Here is a 22,550-nt window from a genome sequence, read left to right as displayed (position 1 = left end):
TCTGAACAGGTTGGGGAGCTTTACTTTCTCTGATTTAAGGGATATTTAAGGGATAAGTGCATTTTCAGCTTTTTCCAAACTGGAACAATGAGCCCTAAAGAATACTTTGGTTTTGTTTTTTTGTTTAGCTCTTCTGTTTCTAATTCCCTAGAGAACCAAAAGCACATGAAATAATCATGAGAGTCACAAAAAGAAAGTATTAAACATTCACAACCCGCATAAAGATTTGATTCTTTGACCTTGGTAAAAGAGCAAGGCTCAAAAGAAAAGGTGTTAGTTAAAAATATAGTAACCTTTAAACTGTGGTTCTCTTATCCTCATAAAGAATGTCATATTTTAAAAAGTACACTTACTGTTAAATAGACCTTTCATTCTTCATTTGAAGAAAAATAAAGAAACCCCTGTACAGTTGAAGGATCTAAAAATAGTTGTTTTTCATTCATTATAATTAACTTAGAAGTATGGATTTGCTCCCCACACACCACAATCTTGGGAACATGGTTTCAGTGTAATATCACATGTTTTGCATGCAGAAAATCCCAGCTTTAATCTCTGGGTTCTCTAGATAGAAGTAAAAAAGACTTTTGCCTGAAACTCTGGAAAGCTGATGCCGGTTCATGTGTAGATAGACTAATGGACTGGTTTGGTATAAGACAACTTCCTATGTTAGTAATGCTTACTCCATCACAGAGGTATGTTGTTGTTTAGTCGTTTAGTCGTGTCCGACTCTTCGCGACCCCATGGACCAGAGCACGCCAGGCACCTCTGTCTTCCACTGCCTCCCGCAGTTTGGTCAAACTCATGCTGGTAGCTTCGAGAACACTGTCCAACCATCTCGTCCTCTGCCGTCCCCTTCTCCTTGTGCCCTCCATCTTTCCCAACATCAGGGTCTTTTCCAGGGAGTCTTCTCTTCTCATGAGGTGGCCAAAGTATTGGAGCCTCAGCTTCACGATCTGTCCTTCCAGTGAGCACTCCTTTTGTCAAGTTCATTTCTACAGAATGATCCTTGGATGAGTATCTTTGCCACCAGATAGTCGGGCTGAAAACCCAGTATAGTATAGTATTCAGCATTTCCTGCATAGATTGACATTCAATTTTTAAGTTGTCCGTTTTATTTACATGTTCAATTAGGTTTGCAATTCTGTACAAAATGGCAAACATTTCTCCCAGCATGGTTGTTCCTTACATTCCTTTCCCATTAACATTATGCAAATAACTTTTTTGGGAAATATTTGGTCAGTGAGAGGTTTTGGTGCAACAACAACAACAACAGAAGAATACTTGCTTAGAGAATGTTGATGCTTGTCCAGCCGTTCCACTGCAGTTCTTGCATCCAGATTTCTTGATGTTTGTTTATCTCACAGTTCATTATTTAAGGCTGGTCTGTCAAAGTAGGTTAAATATTCTTTGGGAAACATGGTTACCTCTTTGATATACCAACAGTCTGTTAAATATAGAAAAGATTGGCCTGATAAGAGAGACATGATAAACTTCCATCACTAAAAATATTTTGTTCTTTGTTCCGTTTGAGTTTCTAAAAGCATCAATAAGCTGTGAAATCTCATTGCTATAAATTTCTGGAACAGGCGCACAGACACACTGGCAAAGCAGTGAAAATGATTGCTGATGATTCATTCTAACTACTTGACCTTCTGACCTCTTTTACAGATATATGACCAAGATGGGACACTACAGCACTTTATTGATGGTGGGGAACCCAGTAAGTCAAGCTGGATGAGGTATATTCGATGTGCAAGGCACTGTGGGGAGCAGAACTTAACCGTAGTCCAGTACAGGTAAAGTGTGTTTCAGTTTATTCTCCGAATATCTGTTTATTTTGCTGTGATAAAAACATTGCCAAAGAAATGTGTTTTAGAAAACTGTAAGGAGCTGAACTTACTGGGCTGGATCTAAATGTGCCCTTTGAAAATGGGAGGGCTTTAACTGATGTAGCACAAGATGGTTTTGTGAGAATAGGCAACTGAATCCCAGTGATGCGCTTCTGTTTGTAGAACACATTACAATATCTACAACCACAAGGGTTTGTACAGCATTTCAAAATGGGTACTTCTGCTAAGTTGTGCAAAGTCTTCTGCTGGTTCCATTTTGCAGAACAGTACCCCTGCAATAAATTTCTTCTTTTGGTATATCTCTGGCATATGTCCATTGTCCGCTTTACATAAAAAGGTCTGGCCTGGTCTTATTTAGACAGAGGAATTCACATTTAAGCCACGAGCATAACAACATAAAATGACCTAAAGTTCATTTAATCTAACTTCCTGTTTACCACTGTGGCCCACCATATATTTCTAGGAAGCTCATAAGCCTGAAGGCAACTGATTTGCTCCTCACTAACTCTCTCAGAAACTGGAGCTAGCATTTAGCTATCATGGCTAATCCTTACTAAACTATTTGTACCCCCAAAATGTGTCTCATTCCCTTTTATAGTCCTTTGTAAGAGTAACTCCTTGCCATCAGCTAACTGGCTTCACATAATACAGTATGCTCTTCCTACTTGCTTTCTCAAAATGAATATAGTGAAGTGGCAAGAAAACAACACGTGTGACTTCTGAGACACATGTGTTGCTGAGCTGTATTATTGCAAACTGACATCCACTCCTGAGTGCTGTGGATGTTGGAGGACTGATACCTGCAATATATGTCCCTTCTGTACAGCTTTTAAAGGCATAGTACCACTCACCCGGCTGCCAATGTTTACCTTGAAAAGGTAAGCCAAAAGCACAGTTTTCCAAAAACAGTGCATGCTGCTTATTCATCTTTCAAATGTTACTACCACTTTGGTCTGAAAATATTGGAGCAGTCAACTTTATCCACAGATAATCAGATATTTTGTGGGATAGCACCTGCCTGCAAAGAAGACCAGAGTCTATAGTCAGCTAAGGAACCAACATGAGAAGTTGATTTGGGATATATAAGGTGACTATGAGCTCACATTTACAGTCAAAGCTGCTTATTAAATGTGCTGCATATATATAGGGGCTCTCAATGATAAATAACTGTTTGGCCCTACTGGACTTCTTAGCAGTATGAAGGAATGGCCAACTTGGAAACTACTACATTAGCTTATTCTTTTAAAAAATAACCTCAAGCTTTAATCTTTTTTGTGTTATTTTTTATTTTAAAAAATCACATATATAAAAAAGGGGGGAACGTAGTTTTTGTATTATACCCCCATTTTCATAACTAGATAATCATCAAATTCTATTTCTTTGGGTTAACCATCAAAATAGACAAAAGCAGTTCAAAGATGGGGGGAAACACTTGTCAATTTGTGTCACTAATCCAAGTGCAACAACAGAGACTTATATTTTTAAAAGAAGTCAACAACAATTGTTCTGAATGTCAGCAAAACAGTATTAAATTGGTAAATCAAAGAATTGCTTCTGAGATCATAAAGAACACTTTGACTAGTAGTCAATGTTTTTTTTTATGTCATGAGCATTTATGTAAAGTATTCATACTTAGATTTTGCCCTGATGCAGATTTGAAGGCCTGTATATGTTTATCCACGAGGCCTGTATATGCTCATCCATGTGACACTTCTGCTACCAAAAAGGATGCATGTGTAAAGTTGTCCTTTCCATTGAAGGAACCACTGACAGCCCTTGAGGACAAGGGAGGTATTTACATCCATTTACACCACTATGTCTGCAGCAAATCACTGGATCACTATGTGTGTGCATATTTGCATACATGCAGATTAAAATCTCAAGCAAAATGAGACCATGAGAAAGTCATTACACATCTGTCAATATTAAGTGGATTTTACAATTCTCCTTTCATGATGGAGCTGTTCCTTAGAGTTCCCTCTGTTGATCTGTTTTCGATTACTTTAGATCTTTTAAAAATGAACTACAAAAACAGAATTAAAAAAACAATTGGCATCTATCACCAGGGACCACGTCCAAGTGTAAGAAAATAGAAAAGTTGGACACTGAAAAACCGTCTTAATTTTTTTATTGTGCATGGACGTCTTCCTCACTGAAAGTCAGCTGTTTCAAATTCATTCTGTTATGATTTGTAATATATAAATGGAATTTTCTTCAAAGCACTTTTGATTGATTGACCCTTAGCTGAACGTTTTGTTTTTATTTTGAAGCTGACAATAATGTTTGTTGGCATGTGTTCTGCTTCAACTGCGTTGGGACGCCACAAAGCTATCTTTATGAGTCATCCAACCACAATACTAAATACATGTCAGCAAAGGAAATATTATCCGAAAGAGGAAAAATCCCTTTGATGTACTTCAGCATGCAGAGATTTCTGCAAGTTTTGGAAGCTCTATATGCTTGTAAGGAATCGTGTATGCTTACACTCCCCCCCCCCCTTTTTTGGCCTACTCCAAGCCTTAGAGACCACCCATTGCTTGAAAACAGTTCAGCTCTTTCAGCGGCAAAGTGTGTCATTGGGTTTTAGCACATTCATTTGCTGGGCTGCTATGTTTATGTTAGGTGAAGCCAAACAGAGAGATGAAAAGTTACAAGGGTGAAGTACAAAGTAGACTCATTTTTATTTTTATTTTAAGTCAGGAGATGCGGGTGATTTATAGCACTGTCCTGATTTTGATTTTTATGTAATGGTGGAAAGAATTAATAAAATGTACAGCTTGGGTGGAAATAGATGGCGGGGTAGGGAGAGAGGGCAGGAAAGAGACGGAGGCAGGAGTTTTTGTCAGATATTCATAGAACGTTGGGAAAAAGCATTATGCTTAGCCAGCAGTGCCCTCCTGAGACAGGGTGGCAGTAAGCGAGGAAAATAACAAGATAAATGAAATTTTTGCAGCTGCTTGTAAAATATTGAGAATCTGCACTTTTTTATTGATCTTTATGATCCTGTTGCCAAGAGCCACTTTGCGGTGACAAAATATGTTGACAAGTGCATATCTCACTGCCATGAAAAATGTGGTTAAGGATTCTCCTTATGTCGGCAGTGTTATACAAGAAACAAATTGCACCGCTACAGCCAATTCTTTATAGAGAGGCTAAATTTAAGGCCTACCAACCCTGCACACTTTTATCTCAAACTTCAGGCTAATATTTGTAGCAATTCTTCATTGCAGAAACCAGTGGAGATTCAACTTTTTTAAAAGTCCATTTATGTCTCCACACTTTACACAAGATAATGTAAAAAATTGTCATTTCTTACTACAATGACTGTATAATTCTGGTAGGCAATATTTCAGCCAGAATGGAAAGCTTGTCTTGTATTTATTGAATTACTATCCATCTCATATAAGTATGTTTTACTTTACTATAACTGGCTTCAGCCACAGCCACTCCACAGTTATTTTTGTTTTTATTATTTTGTCTCCTAAAAGCCTGGTCTCACATTGGTTTTACCAGCATGTGGGGTTTCATATAATTGTTAACTGATTTTTATGTATCTGCTTAAACAAATTTTGAATCTCAGCTCCATTTTAAGATGTTAGCTAAACAGAAATATGGATTTACTGGTGAATAGGTAACTGTTACTACAACCATGGTTTTAGTGGTGAGCCATGCCTAAGTCAAGTACAGACATTAGGTGGTAATGCTAGGGAAATATACCCAGGAGTAAGCCCCACTGAAATCAGTGGGAATTTCTTCTTAGTAAATATAGATAGTATTGTACTGCATGTACTTGCATCGTGTCTATTATTTTTCACGAAGGTGTATCAAAAGCAAAATTCTTCTTTGGACTTAGTTGGTTGTCATTTATGTTCATCCAATATTTGTGATTCTTATGAAATAGCTATGCTTCCCCTATTCATACTCTGGGGGTTGGGTGGGGAGAGATATGTTCTTTCATTCTTTTATTTACAATATTTCTATACCACCTTTCATCCAAAGATCTTAGGGCATGGGACAGTAAATCTTCAATAAAGAACAATAAATGCCAATAAAAAAACAGGGTATATAAACCAGCAGTAAAACAGTCAGCCGTAATAAAATCATTCACAGTTTCCAAACACTTATCTAAAAATAACGTCAACATAGATGCCTGTTGAATTTTGGGGCAGAAGGAACTCCAAAGCTGGGGCGTCACCAAGGAGAAAGCCTGACCCAGTGTATCTGCATATTAATTTATTAAAGTTATATACCACCTTTCAAACTTAAAAGTTTCATAAAAATTCACAGTAACCACAAATATCACAAAGGATGCAATCCTATGCATACTTACAGAAAAGAAAGTTATTGAAGTAAGCTCCACTTTGGAGCTTGCTTTGAGGAAACATTCCTAGAGTGGACTTCCATTTTCTATAGAAATGCACGTTCATATTCAGCAGAGGTTAGCTAAAGCTTTGAGAAATGTATTTCTGTTCTAGGATAAAAGCAGTGTGAAGAAATGTCAAGGTTATTAGTAACATTTTTATTTTAGATCTAAATCATTTGTTTACTGTGTTAGGAACAAAGAAAACTAGCTTGTCTATGCCAGAAGTAGACTTCAGGCTTGTGGGATCTACTTTAGATTTGGGGTTGTTTTTTAGGGGTGTTGGTGTTGGTTTTAGTACCAGAACCCCAAAGTCCCCCATGCATTTAAACATTTCATTTTCATTTTTCCGTCATGGCAATCATTTTCTCTGCAAGCATATTTTAAGGATGCTATGCCAAAATTATATATTTGTATTCATCTATATATTCAGAGTTCAGATGACTTTTGCTTTGAAATACAATGTACTTTGTTATTCTGCTTTACATGGGCGCCACTTAGAATACTTTCATCCATCTGTCCATTTATTCATTGTATTTCTGCATTGTCTTCTGACAAAAACAAACCAGGGCAACCTCTGTCTATGTAAAAATAAATACAAATACCATTAATACGTATATATTAGGGTTTTTAAAAAATGATTTATAGTAGTTACCTTCCACGCTTGTCACAGGCTAGCTGCTTATACCAGCTCTTTTCATACTCCTAGCTACAGTTAAAACGGCTTGTGCCTTTTCTCTTCTTCCCCTCAGGACAAGTTAGTTCTTCCTTAAGCAATCTTGAGATAGTAAGTGGGGTATAGAAGGGGCCAGCTCTGCTAGAACCACTAGGATCTGTATGGAGGGCAGCTTTCACTAGGCTTTTCTCTCTCTTTCACTGATGAGTGGATGATCCTGAAGAATTATTGCCCAACCATTCATTCTTTCTCCCTTTGCTTGTTATGACCAGGTCAAATATATTCTACAGAGCTTGCATGGACATTCCCAGGGGCACAGAGTTGTTGGTCTGGTATAATGACAGCTACACATCTTTCTTTGGAATCCCGTTACAGTGCATTGCACAAGATGAAAACTGTAAGTATCTTACTTCATCTCTGTATACGTTGGTTTCACAGTTTGTTACTACAATTAGTTCTTTGTTCTCCTTAAAATATGTTCAGATTTCAATCCGTGAACACTCCGTTTGCATTAAATTATTGTGAATTTTACCAATTTAGAGATCCATTTTAAGACACTAAGAAAAAACTCTTGAACTTGGTAGGGACAGAATTGAACTAAACATAGAATCCAGGAATGAAGCTTGGGCTGTTACTCAAAATGGCACTGCTCTGAAAACTGAAACATGGAAAAGTACCGGTAGTCTGTAGATTGAAATAACAGACAAAACAATTAAAGTGGCTACAGAAAAATGTTTTATGAAAATCTTTTGGAACCATGTTATGAGGGATAATCCACATCAAGCAGAGTCCTTGAGTCCAGAGCACAATGAAGGTTGTTAACCGTCACCAGTTTTCCATGCCTTTGTTGAGAGCAGTGATCAGCAGAGCGTGCAGAATTTATGTCTTGGTCCAAAGCATGCTAACTGCAGTATGACACATACTTCACCCTCCATATAACATCAAAATATATTACTTCCCCCCTGTATTTCATGTAGAGTTATCACTGTCAGCATCTTTAAACCTCCACCATATGATTAGGTAATTCACAGAGAATTTTTTTTTTTAAATTTTGAAACTGTTTATGGACCCACCTGTAGTGCCTCTGCCCCTCAGAGGGTGAAACCCAGGCAGCAACAGGTGCAAAACAAAACAGACAGCACAATGTTGTGGGATTAAAATTGGCTACAACTTTTATTGCTTTCAGATACAGGTTGGCTTTGACTCACGCATTGGGTATATATCCATTTTCAGCCTCCAGATGGGCTGATGGTCATGCCTGAGATGGAGCACCATTCAAGATGCAGGTCTACTAAGGTGGTCCTCACTAAGCTGCCCATCTGCCCCATGCTTGGCTTCTGGACAGAGACATCTACTTAGACCCCTCTAACGGGGTAACCTCTGAACTACGGCTGGGCGATATACCAGCATCTAAATACCACAATATGCTGATATATTATGATGTTTGGAATGTATCTTGGCTATTTCTTCCTCCCTGCCTTAGTGGAGGAAGTGTGCGAGCCCCAATGGCTTGTGCTCAGCTGGGGGGAAGGGACTTCACCCCAGCTGAGCGGTTCAAGGAGGCTCTGATGAGGCATTGGGGTGCCCTCAAAGTAGGCTGGGTGATAGATCAATGTATCACCCAGGAGCGGTATGAGGGGCAGACCATGATGACAGTTTCACTCAGCGGTACATTGCCGGTGAAACTCCCACCGCTTGAGTCCCTCTACCTCCAGTGCCCAGCAGGTTGAGGGCGAAACAAGCTCGGGAGTGGGGGCAGTTTCACCTGTGATATACCACTGATGAGACCGCCATCGCACTCTGCCCTCATACTGCGAGCTGCTGCCCTTGCCTCAGCCAAGCAGTTTATGGAGCCCCCGACCCACCAGTAGTGAGGGTGGGGGTTCTGTTAAAGTGCTCCCCCTCCCCAGTTGAGAGAGCCCTGACCCCACTCCTGCTTACACAGAGGTAGGATCAGGAGTGGGAACGGGACTGCTCAGCTGGGAGGTGCGGGTTCTGTTACACTTCTCCATTGAGTTCAAAGGAGCTCCCATGAGCCAGCGGCGAGGCGTGGGCTCCGGTGAAGGCAGCCTTGCTTGGCTACTGCCTGGCTGCCTTTGTTTGGGAGGGTGGGCTGGCTTAGGAGCCGACTCTTCCGGTGGAAGGCAGCTGGGACCCAACGCTCGTCAGCAGCCCCTCTCTGCAAGGCACAGGGTGGCTTTGCAACATGCCCACACAGGTTAAGGCAGTCAAATGCAGGAGCCCGAGAGCCTCTGTGTACTTGGCTACTGCTGCCTGGTCCATCTTTGGGGAGTGGGGAGGAAGCAGGTAAGGTAGCTCACCAGCCTTCCATGCCGGCGGCAGGGACACCAGGGCAAGCACCGCTGGGAGGGGGGAGCAGAGCCCTCCTGCTCCCAGCATAGCCTTGTCACAGGCTCCTGAATTTGCAAGCCGCAGGGACCTTAGGACTCGCTTAGCTGGGGCAGGAGCCTTTCTGTCCCCCAGCTGAGCAGCAGGCTGGGGGCAGCTGCATTGGCCGCAGCCCATGATGCGCTGGGGTGAATGTGCCTCAGCTCCTGTCATGAGAGCTGAGGCAGTTTCACTGTGCCTTGCCGGTTGGGGCCAATGCAGTTCTTTCAACATCATGGTTTATCACCAAACCACAGTTCAAGAAGGACACTGACAAACTGGAACGTGTCCAGAGGAGGGCAACCAAAATGGTCAAAGGCCTGGAAACGATGCCTTATGAGGAACGGCTAAGGGAGCTGGGCATGTTTAGCCTGGAGAAGAGGAGGTTAAGGGGTGATATGATAGCCATGTTCAAATATATAAAAGGATGTCACATAGAGGAGGGAGAAAGGTTGTTTTCTGCTGCTCCAGAGAAGCGGACACGGAGCAATGGATCCAAACTACAAGAAAGAAGATTCCACCTAAACTTTAGGAAGAACTTCCTGACAGTAAGAGCTGTTCGACAGTGGAATTTGCTGCCAAGGAGTGTGGTGGAGTCTCCTTCTTTGGAGGTCTTTAAGCAGAGGCTTGACAACCATATGTCAGGAGTGCTCTGATGGTGTTTCCTGCTTGGCAGGGGGTTGGACTCAATGGCCCTTGTGGTCTCTTCCAACTCTATGATTCTATGATTCTAAACCACAGTGTTGAAAACCCAACATTGCCCAGCTCTACCTCAAAGGTGCCTGCCTGGCTTTGCCCAAGTAGGCAGGCTGTGTGTTTCCTCCTGGAGCAACCAACTGCCCCAAGAGGAAAGTTGCAGCCCACCCGCTCAGGCAAAGGCAATTTGAGCTGCTGATACATCGCGGCAGCTGAGGAGCCATGATGCACTGCTACCTCAAAAAGTATGAAACTAGTATTGCAATGTGAATGCCATACTGGTTTTAGACAATAAATCAGAGTACCGCCCAGCCCTTCTGTGAACAGACCTGCTTGAAGCTGGGGTGATAGACCACTTCACCGCATCCAGAATTGGACTAAGAATTTCAACCAATGCCTTAATCTGTTGACCAATTTTTGCCATCTTGCCACCAAACACACCTACAGCTGCAACCAATCCTCTGCCACATCACTCAACCAGCATTCCTTTCCAGCAGGCGTCAAATGTACACCATCAGGCCTCTAAAAGTTCATACTGTCAAAAACTTCATTGCTGGGTGTAGGATAACATGGTCACCATGGTGTTCCATTGCTTCACAACGCTTATCTTCCAGAGGACATGATTAACGCAGGCTGGTCCTTCCATACATACAGCCACTGCTCACGTTTTAGGAGCTTCGACCTACAATGATGGTGATTATTGGAGACTTTTTGTGTAGTCTCTTTACGTCAAAGACTAGGATAATGTTGACACTCTTCCAGGTGGTTGGATCATTTTACCCCACTGCAGGACCAACACATCAGGGGAGCTGCATCTTGCTATTTCATGCTCTAGCTTAGGGATGAGAGCATCCCAGCACATGCCACACTGGCCCACCCATGTCATCTTGGCCCTGGCCTGGAGACCCAGCTGTGCACCCCAAGTCATTGCCCTTGCGTAGACTTTTGCTCAGTGCCCACAAATCCAGGCATTCTTGGAAGGGGTACCTGAAAGAGAGGAGTTACATGGAAAGATTAAGTGAAGGTTATCCAGGGCAAATGTACCCTTTGTATGATTCTGAGTGCCACCTGCCTAATGCCTTTGTAAGTTCTGGCCTGAGACCCCATTCAAAGGCTGATGTGGCTGCACCTATGCGATAAGGATGCCCTGTGGATTCTCTCAGGCTCCACCCCTCGGCTTGCCCCCGATAGGACAAATTTGAACTTCAGGATTGTGACTGGCCACCATGGTGAAGTCATTTTGCCCTCTGGGGGGGAGGGCTGGCATCGCTGCCCACCTTCTGACTAGGTAAGTGGCCATTGTGTGCCATATTGGGTGGTGTCTGTCTGCTGACAGTATGCATCCATAACTAGACCAGGGACAATACCAATTTTCAATTATTCCTTCTGCCTCCTATAGCTCCCCTGCCCCAAATTGCTCTGTAGGATTGGGTGACACTCTGGAGCAGAATTAAGGGGGAAATGGAGGACTACAGGTGGCAAGGGGAATCACCAAAAATTGCCTTCCTATTCAGCTCATGGATGTTTTGGATATGACCTGTAAATTGATTCAAAGTTTAAGACCTGATCCAAATATATTTGTGTCCAGGAGCTGAAGCTCTAAGCTCCCTGTGTCAGGGCTAGCTCCCTGCTGTTGGATCAGGCTTCCATGCATAACTCTTAAGATTATTAGTAGCCATGCCCTGCTGTAACTCAGCCCTTAACTAAGCCTGAGCACAAGCGACTGAAACATGCAATGCAGTGATGTATTCTTAATGGAAGGGCAAGCTATAACAAAACAACAACAACAACAACTTATTTCTTGTTCCTTGCCCATACGACTGGGTTGCCCCAGCCACTCTGTGCAGCTTCCAACAAAATATAAAGGGACAAAACAGAACATCAAATAATAAAAGCTTCCTGAAACTGTCTTGGCTTCAGCTGTCTACGAAAGGTCATATAATGGTTTCACTCTTTGACATCTGAAGGGAGGGTGTTCCACAGTGTGGGTGCAACTTCCAAGAAGGCCCTCTGCATGGTTCCCTGTAACTTCACTTCTCAGAAGGAGAGAACCGCCAGAAGGCCCTTGGAGCTGGACCTCAGTGTCCGGGCTGAACCATGGGGGTGGAGACGCTCCTTCATGTATACACAGCTCTATGTACATATAGGACAGGTTGCCACCTATGTTCTGGCTAAGGAAGTGTGAAAAGAACATTGATACTATTTTACAGGAACTGATTTTATATCACTTCCCCCCCTTTTGACAGATTACATTTGAAGGCACAGAGCAGATTAAGCCTGCCAAATTGTTGACAAACAGGGTTTTGTGGGGGAACTAAAAGAAATTAATTTACCTCCAGAATCCATTGTTACCTTCATCAGGCCAACTAAAACTCCAAAATCCATGTTAATTTCATATTTTGAAGCAGGGGAGAAGCAGGGGTTTTGTCTCCTGTTCTTCCTTTCCTAAATAATTAAAATAATTAAGACATAGTCAATATGTGTTCTTGCTTGTACATTTTCTTTACATATTTGCAGCTTCACACTGGCCTTGTTATGCTGGCAGGTGATATCATCCAGATAGGCATGACCAAATGAGGCTGTCCTTAATGCTGCCTGAGAAGTGCTGAAGATTCCCGCCCACCCGCCCCCCACTTCCAGGCAGAGCAGTGGACAATTTTTAAAAAACAAATAAGTGTTTTGATTTTTGGAAAAGAAACCCTTCCCTGCTCTGCCCTAACAAATTATTATTATTATTATTATTATTATTATTATTATTATTATTTAACCAGAGCTCTTCAATGAGCTGCAAGTAGCCTCACTTCTTGCAAAGCCTGGAATAGAGAAACATAGAGACACACAGAAAAAACAGTGACAGAGCAACACAAGGCTTTGTGGTGTCTATGATCCAACTTGACAGGATTTATTGACACTGTGGTTCAGGGAATAGTAAAATTACCCCAAATTGTTATTTGGCCATAGCAAAAAGTGGTTGCGCACCCCTAATATATGGCAATTAAAAAATGACAACTCTAAGAACAGCAGCAAACAGCTGTAAAACTGGAGACTATCTCTGACTCCTGAGAAATCATTGATGCTATTCACTGTTCTCTATTCCTTATTTAGTACATTGCTCAGATGTGAAACTAAGTGCAATAGCATTTTGTATGGGATAAATTATAGAGAATATAAAATTGCAAAAGAAGAAATAATGAAGGATGTAAGGGGTTTCCCCCTTCAAAGTAACTTTTCCTTTAAGCCAAATTTTAATGATCTTAGGGCCAAACTGGACATCACATTATTTACACAATTGTTACCTGAGTGAATATTTCTTTAACAGCAGTCATGAAATAAACCTGATCTGGACTGGGACTGCTTCGAAATGGAGGGACCTTTAACCCTTTGCCCCTGCTGTGGTCCCAGTCTGAAAAACCCTCGTGTACCTACTACTTGCTTCTTTTTCTAGCAATACAAAATTGAATCTCCCGTCTGCTGTCAGGAAGTACAGCACATTCTACACCTTAGAATTATGTCACCTCATTCAGCTGCATGAGTAGACCAGGCCTGAGATCATTACAGTGATACCTTGGATCTCAAACACCTTGGTACTCAAACAACTTGGAACCCAAACACTGCAAACCTGGAAATAAGTGTTCTGGCTTGCGAATGTTTTTCGGAAGCCAGACATGCTCCGTTTTGAGTGTTACACTGAGGTCTGTCTGTTTTTGCTATTTTTGTGGTTTTTTTGTTTGTGGAACCCAGTCCAGCTACTGTTTGATTGATTGTGTGACTGCAGTACATTGTTTATTGCTTTCATTTTATGGATCAATAGTCTCGTTAGATAGTAAAATTCATGTTAAATTGCTGTTTTAGGGGTTGTTTTTAAAAGTCTGGAACGGATTAATCCAGTTTGCATTACTTTCTATGGAAAGTGTGCCTTGGTTTTGGAACACTTTGGTTTTGGAACAGACTTCCGGAATGGATTAAGTTTGAGAACCAAGGTACCACTGTACTAGGTTGGCCCATTTAATGTGCATCTTTAGTAATAAACACTTGCTCTAGTCAGTAGGCGGAAGGCAGATGGCATATTTCTTTAATGTTAACTCAAATTGTTTTGGTTTTTTCCCTATCTCTGAATACTTTGTTATAAGAAAAACTTTCTCTTCCCCCACCCTCTTCTCTTAGTGAATGTCCCTTCAACTGTAATGGAAGCCATGTCAAGACAAGATACCGTGCAGCCATTTAACAAAAGTAGCAAACTACCCTCTGCCACTCCACAGCGGTCCATTGTGTTTCCACAGACTCCGTGTAACAGGAATTTCTCTCTTCTGGATAAATCAGGCTCTATCGAATCAGGATTTAACCAGATCAGTGTAAAAAACCAGCGAGTCCTTGCGAGCCCTACATCAACAAGCCAACTAAATTCAGAGTTCAGTGACTGGCATCTTTGGAAATGTGGGCAATGCTTTAAGACTTTCACCCAACGGATCCTCTTACAGATGCATGTGTGCACACAGAACCCTGACAGGTAAAACATGGGCACTCTTTATTTCTTTTATCTTCTGATAGTAAGATCCATTTCTTTTTGCTTTATCAGGCTGTTACCCTTTCCACCACCAGAGCATTATTAGGAGGAACCTGCACAATGCAATTCATCTGCTGCTGTACAAAACACATAGATAATGGTGGACATAGCTTGGCTTTATTATTTGGATAAAAACACGGGGTACCTAAACACAGAGATAAGAGAAAATGACCAAGAATATAATCTTGGCTTGGTACATCTGTTAGGGGGAACAAAGTAGAAGGGAAATGTATGGATATCACAGATGGAAAAAAGAGGTCAAGATAATTAAAAGTCATTCTGTCTCTGAAAGATAATATAACTTGCTGCTCAGCAGCTGTCATAGTCATCTCAGGGTTCACCTATAGTGTGCAATGTGTATGAACTTAATTAAGTACTAAGAGGTAATGAATTGGAATTTTTTGCTTAGTACTATTTTTCTTCGGAGCATGCAAAGCCATAAATCGTGCAAAGCTGTCAAAAGGAAATACCTACCCCACCAGTGATGTGGAGGAAAACAGATGCCACTTATTCAATAAACTAATATCCACACAGAAGAAAAATGTTGACTAGATACCTCAGAGTCAAAGTTGGTTTGAAAGTTTGTCAATACAGAATTTTATGGCCATGAACTGAGGATGAAATTTAGCTGAACAAGTGAATTAAAATTTCAGGTACTCTGACCAGTGCCCCAGTAGAGATAATGGAACTATTATTTATAAATCAAATCTGGTTTATTTGACAATCTTGATAGCTGGCAGCACAAAAGACAAAAATCAGATTAATTCAATAAAAAGACTGCTTCTGTTTTTGTCTTTTCCTTTAGCAGCAAAGAGATGCTTTAATAAAACAACTAACACTCCCGGAATAATCATTCAGGCTGCAATCCACGAAGTATTGCTGCTGCAGGATCTCAGTGATGAAAGCGGACATTAATGGACTAGAATGGAGCTCTGGAAGACATAAGACTTGTGCCAAAACTCTTCATCCATGTTCACAGATAAACTCAGAGCTCTACTACAACATTTCGGGAACTGTGGAAAACATGTAACCCACTTTCATCACTCTGCATCCTCAGTACATTTCAATGCAAATTTCATGTTGGTCTTGTATCACAGTGGTGGGGCAGATTTTAGATTAGCAGGTCTATTTCATTTTTTACTAAAACCCCGAGCTCCTTCAGCCAAGGCCAGGTGGAAAATAGTGGTTGAGCCATGCAGACTTACACTAAAAATTAAGGACTGGGGTGCTTCTGAACACATGCTCAGCTCTAGATTTGGTAACCACTACCAGAACTGGTAATTCATATCAGTAATCAGCATCAGAACTAAGCTCTTAACCAGGACTAGATTTTTGCATGAAAATGTTTTTCTGCCAAGCATCCCTCCCCACCCCCAGTCTCTTATTGTTTTAGCACGGGGCAGGGGAGAAGCTTTACAGATGGGAGTTAGAAACCCTTGCAGATCACCCAGAGATCCACGAGTAGATCCCAAACTACTTTTTGTTCATCCCTGCTGTATAAGATTAGTTGAAATGAATGGGGTTGCAGAGTAGACCCATTGAAATCTATGTGACAGATTAGTAATGGCTAACTTAAGTCAACTGATTTCAGTGGCTCTAAGCATTATTAACTTTGACAGCACACTACAAGTTGGATGCAATCTCACTGCACTGAAAGATTCAAAATGCTAGAACACATCTAAAGGAATCCACAAAATTTCCAAAGATGAAAGATAGTAAGGTTTTAAAAGATGAAATGATGTCATATGTATTTCTCATCCTTTGGGGTTAATGTTGGTAGCTAGCAGGTTCCATTGTTGTTTACTGCTCTCATACTAGAATTTAAAATGTACAATAGTGCTTCCTATTTTTTCATGGCAAAAACTTGTAACAGCATTCTCACCGATAAATGTGCCAATAAAATGCAAGCTCTCAAAGTTCTCCAAACATTTATAGGATCTTAATCACAAGAGCCCCATTAGTGCTGTGACTCATGAACCTGGGCATTCAGGCAACAATAAACAAAAGCCTGAGGGTGAAAAACAAGGCTTGGTTTTCTGACTGAATCTGAATTAGAAAGATCTACTTAATTAAAAAAAAAAAAAAACATTTCGAACCAAATTATCTAGCCTTGACATAGCACAGATTAATCATTGTGTTGGGCATAATCTGAAGTGACACATGTACAAAAGTTCTTCTTCTGTGGAGGAACAATTTTGTTTGTGTACATGGGGAACTCCACACATACTGAACATCTTACCCTCCTGCTCTCATTCATAGGAAGGAATGAGGAAACTCTGTGATTCTCATAGTTCACTGGCATTAGCTGCAATCTGGCACAGCTATTTATATTCTATTTCTGACCCCTCCAATGTAGATGCCATTTTGAAGCACTGGCTGGTGCTCTAGGTATGTGGGCGAGGTTTCAAATGAAAGTTCAAAGTCCTTCCATTCGCCAAAAATAAAATGGAACATATAGTAGGTAGGGAAATGGAGCGTCTGAAAAATCTGAATTGTGTGAACATTATAAGAAAGCAGAATTCTTAGCAGCAGGTCGTTATGTCACACTCACAACTCTGCATTTTTCAGGGTCATGATAGTGTGTATCATCTGTGATCAAGTGGAAGGATGTGCCCTGCAAAATTTCCCTTAGCCTTAAATAGGGCTACGCTATCTGTTGTAGAGAGGTTGTGCCTTCTTTCAGTTAGATGCCTCCGCCCCCCAACATAATGGTGCTAGGAAAGCTTTTTTGGGGGTGCTTCCAGATCAGTGTTCCTCATGCACGTGTGTTTCTTGCTGTGCCCACCTGATGTCATTAAGAGAACAGCTGAGTGTAGACAGTATTGATCTAGATAATCCAGTAGTCTGACTTGGTAAAACAGCATACTGTGTTGTATCTGGAAACAGAACCTTGAACTCCTCTCTTTCTGAGTGCCTCATTACCATTGCCTTTGTAATTATCACAATGCTGGTCTCTTGGGAAAAGGGAACAAGTAGGATGTAGCTGAGTCTTAGGTCCCATACTACTTCTACATAGAAAGAAGGAATATAGGTAGTATTTTTCTCTCATGCTGCTTGGGGAAAAAACAGGATCTTAGCCACCTCCCTTTCGTGATATGTCATGTTCATAAGTTCATGACTATACACTGTACTGTATGCATTTTTTGATTGAGTTAGTCTTGAGCACATAAATAAAGCATCTTTCCTGGATTACTAGGAAGATCTTTGCTTTTTATGCGAAGTCTCTTATGGCGAAGGACATGTAGTAGATTTTTAATAGGGCTGCTGCTTCTGTTCTAAATTTGGGGCTTCTGGAGCCATGGAACTGAAACTAGATTTTGGGGCGGTTTGACAGTTTCTCCTCTATGGTAGGTCACAAGGCCTGAGTCAACACCTGTGGAATGATCCATGTTCATATAGACATGGTGTATACCGATGATGTGATCAACTCTCAGTGGCACTATGAGACCGTTGCCAAAGCCCAGAGAAACATGGCTGCTATCTCTACTACTCGGGAGTTAAATGTGGTTCTTGGTGACTTCTCTGACAACAAAAATGGCATCCCATTATCAATAGCCTTAGGCAGAGTCTTAAACACTAGCATAGATTTATAATCAATATAAAGTCTTGACCCCCTACCCAGTGCCCAGTAATTCCTATTCACCAGCATCACTACTGCCATGACTTATTACAGAGAAAGAACAGGTTGTGTCTTTTCCTCTTCTATTGTGGTAGCAGTAGTGAAGATTCATGGGCAAAGGTATCTGATCCCTATTAGTACAAGCCTTGGTTGCTTTTGTCTATGCAATTCACTTAGTTGCACTGACTTAAGAATATTGTAAGTGACTACTGCATCTAGAGTTGAATAAAGAATCAATTTGAGTAACTTGGGGAGATGGAAGAGAAATTTGATTTAGTCAGCTTTTAAAGGCATCTCTACCTAATTCACATTTCCCCAAACACTGTGCAAATAGGAACACAGCCATCTTTCAGAATTCACTCTTCTCCAAACTTTTGATGCATTCTTCAACTAAATAATGTTTACAAAAATGCATACACTAAGGGTAAGTATGCATAAAGGCACATATTAGTGAAAATAACGAATATGCATTATATTAGGGAGAATTGTTTGTATAAATATGTGTATTAAGCAATGTGTATATCAGTAAAATACTGATTCATTTTCATTAAGACTTTTTAAAAAAGGACACTGATTCAGAATTGTGGAAAACTGAACCAAAGATTTGAAAAATTACAAACTGATTGAAACCAAAATTGACAGATTTGCCCATTCCTACTTGTGCCTTTATGAAAGCATCCAGGGCTTGTATTAAAATTATACAGGCCCCGTGGATACAGAGTACACATGTTCCATGGGGTCTCTTTTAAAAGACTCACCCTGTACGTAGACAGTTCACCCAGTGCAAAATTTTGGGAATTGGGTTTGCAGATGTTTGGCACTCACTCAGGAAGCAAGGATATATAATCATAGAAATCCTCCACTGACTATTGCCTATTTTCTGTATTCAAAAGTGCACAGATAGATGCAACGTACAAAAAGAACTATTCACCTTTTAAAACTTATACTTTATACAACTATTTTGGATTGTTTGCTCCCATTTAACCTAAAAGGCATCTATTTTGTTTATAAATCTTATTAATCTATTGCCCAAGGATGATATGCAATATTGGTCATAAAGTTCCTTTATTTAAGTGGTTATAACTAACTGATATCACCCCAGTGGTTTCCCCTTCTTTGAAATGTCTTTTAAGAAATTATCTAAGATTACTTTGCCTTTTGAAGACCAAGGAGAGAATTGTACACAATCCTAGAGTGCAATCCACTATGCTGAAGCAACACATATAATCTGTTGTGTGCAATAAACTGTGAAGTCCCTGCATAAATTTGATTGCATGAAATGGTATTATACAACAGCAGAGCATGGTCAAAAGTCCTTGTTCATTTTTTCATAATTTGAAATATGTACAGCAGTGTATCCAAGAGTTGCATAGCATTAGGTTTTTTCAGGGTAATAATGTTTAGTATTTTAATTAAAGCCATGGCAGTAATATTTAATACAATATAAAAGAGTCAGCCAGTGACACTAATATTAGATATTAATCCACCTGGATTAGGAATTGAGTACATCCAGGTTTGTATGCACATTTTGTTTGAATTTGAAATTAATTAGGGTTTTTAAAAAACACTTTTGACCATTTAGGTTACATTTCCTCTTACCCTTCAATGTGATTTTTTTGTTTGTTAAATCATTTCATGTTCCTCCTGGAAACAATCAAAGGATGACTATAACTCATCCAAAATTAATTGGCCAAAGGATGTTCCAAGACTTTTTTGTTTGCTTGTTTTTTGCCCAGCCATTTACAAATTGACCCACTATTCCTTGATCCAGGAGTCAGAAATCCCTTTTCTCTTCTGTTTTTCTGCTGCAGAAATTCCCAACAATCCCATTTGGGGGGCTCCAGAAAGGGGTAAGCGGAAGCCTTCAATCACAGTGAAGCATTTAAAAAACTATTTCATTATTTTTTAACTCAAAGCCAATTCTCATAAAGGACAATTTGTTTACATTTATTTTTCTTTCTTTCCTTAAATGTCATGTGCAGTATGCAATGTTTAATAAATAGTATGTGTTTTGGGTTTCATGAATATTTCCCCTGACAGTTTCATATGCAGTTTTTTTTCCTTTCATTTTTAGCTTAGTTGTAAATAGTCATGTGCATAAGATGTTGTGAGGTGGTAGACACAGCACATGAGAGCATACCCAGAATATATGTTAATCAGTGCTTAATCTTTCTATTTCCATGCTATATATAGATGTAGAAATAGTGATTTGATGTGCAGTTTAAGCAGTTATTTAGTAGTTTGGGACTTTTTATTGGTATATTGGCTTGCTTAAATCTCTGCTTTTCTTAAAACACTTCAATCTTCCTCGATCTAATTTATAACCTGCAAACATTTAATCATAAATATTCACATCACACAACATACCAAAAAATAGCTTTTAGGGAAGTATTGTATCGAGATTTGTTTTCTCTCTGTTTATACAATAACTCTGGAATATTGAAACCAAATCAAAACAGCAAGCTGTATGCAACAAATTATTATTGCATAAAAATTTTCAGTAGTTTGCAGATTGTTTTGTAGTTCAATTTGCTACTCATCATAAATCAAGTAGTTTTAAAATGGTGTCTTCAAGACTCATGCGATTTTGCAGTGTTTGTATCTTTTAGCAGTATTTACAGATGCTTACATTTCTGTTGTGATACTAGCATGAGTGACTAAGCTTAAGAGACCTACGAAATCACTTAAGTAAATACAACATCTGTGTTCTATATCTAAATAATGTGTAGGCTGCATTAATTGCATTGGGTTCAATGGAGCGTAGGATAGATTACAGCTAATGTAGCTGTGAGTGAATAAGGTCCCTGCCTTAAATCTTATCTCTGCCATGAACTCACTAGGTGGTCCCATCTGCAGTAGAGGGTTAATAAAATGAAGTTACCTTACTATGCCAGTATATATGACGTACTTTAAATGTTCCAATATTTAGAACATTCAAAAAGTGCTATATAAGTACTTATTATACATGTTCAACCAACATCCCGGTACAATCCTCGTTTCAGACAACCGGCTCCAATTCTGAATGAATTAATGTTAAATGTCCAACACCTTAAATTCTGCCATGTGCCACCACAGAAATCTGTTTCATGGCCATTCCTTCATCTGTTGACCTTAAATTAACCCACTTGGGCACAAACCAGAGAAAGAAGATCAAGCTTCATGGGATTTAAGTGATTAACTAAGTAGGAATTGAAAAGCATTAGGCACTCTTATCTTTCTCTGAATTGTACTGATTGTACAGGAAACAAAAAGTAGGAAGGCACTAATTGCAGGGGAAAGGAAGTAGGATATCCTGAGGTGTACAGTATATATTTGTTACTGATTCCCATGTGTTTCGACCTCTGTTCTTCTTCAGATGGTTGCATGGGGCCTCCAATAATAATTTACTGTCACAACGCAATTATACCAACATAATTGTGAAAACTGGCAGATTTCAAGTTTGCGGATCTACTTTGTTCTTACTAGAACCCTGAGATCCACCAACTGGATTCAGGTTACAAAAGATGTCATGCACTTGGAATTAAACAATTTTGAGCCCAGAAATTGGTTCTGAGTACCAGAACGAAATTAAGTTCACGTTCCTTCCACACAAAAATCTACTTCTGGGGAGCCCTCTCCCTCACTTCATTTCAACAGTATAATTTAGATGAAGTGGCATAATTGATGCCATTGTTTAAAAACTGAGAGCCAGAAATCCCTGCCCGTCTACTTCAAACCACCCAGAGATCTACCACTGAATCCCCATCTATTTTCTGCCCGCCCTGGCATATTGTATGATGGTTGGTGTGTGGTGTGTGAGAGACAAGACAGACAGAAGCAGAAAGAAAACATCTGCCACATATTTAGCACTTGACACAATTTCTACAAGGGACGGTTTTTATGTGAGTCATGTTAGGCCTTGGAATCAACACTATGTCTTGTACTTCGGGATTTTTGAGCTCTATATACTTCCTCAGATTGTCTCCAGCTATTACAAGAAACGTTTACATGCCTCTTGCTTGCTCATGCATCTGCTTAGTGGCACTTCTTGAAACATTTGCTATGTTCTGTCTCTTCTTCTCCAATCTCTACTCACTGTGTGCTAGCAGTCTGGTTTTGACTCCAGCTTCCCTGTAGTAATTAGGTTTCAGACTAGCCCTATTAAATATCTTCCAGGATAAAAAACACACACACACACACACACACACACACACACACACACACGACAAAGAACTCATGAGTCACTTACTTGCAGCAGCTAGAAATATCGTAACTAGACAGTGGAAGGACCTATCAGGAATGAACATAGACCACTGGTACCAAAATGTATGGGAAACCGCACTACTAGAGAAGTTAACCAACAAACTCAAACTAGCACGAGGACACCTTCACCCCAGTACGGTTCCCCTTTATCACAT

The 22,550-nt window shown here is 40.2% G+C and overlaps 1 protein-coding gene across 5 annotated transcripts in view; it reads left to right on the top strand.

Annotated features, from left to right (window-relative positions):
• The window catches only part of PRDM6 (PR/SET domain 6), a 106,502-nt gene that overhangs the window by 68,632 nt on the left and 15,320 nt on the right, over positions 1-22,550 (top strand). For 3 of the 5 annotated variants that reach the window (XM_079995580.1, XM_079995577.1, XM_079995578.1), the window contains exons 4-7: positions 1,669-1,796; positions 7,159-7,283; positions 14,135-14,477; positions 19,965-20,003. In XM_079995580.1, the coding sequence (XP_079851706.1) occupies positions 1,669-1,796; positions 7,159-7,283; positions 14,135-14,477; positions 19,965-20,003 (635 nt within the window). The remainder of the gene's footprint in view (positions 1-1,668; positions 1,797-7,158; positions 7,284-14,134; positions 14,478-19,964; positions 20,004-22,550) is intronic. The other 2 variants (XM_079995581.1, XM_079995579.1) reach the window with 1 other exon arrangement.

Source organism: Podarcis cretensis (assembly GCF_951804945.1).
Source record: "Podarcis cretensis genome assembly, chromosome: 11".
Lineage (NCBI taxonomy): Eukaryota > Metazoa > Chordata > Lepidosauria > Squamata > Lacertidae > Podarcis > Podarcis cretensis.
This window is presented reverse-complemented; position numbering and strand designations above follow the sequence as displayed.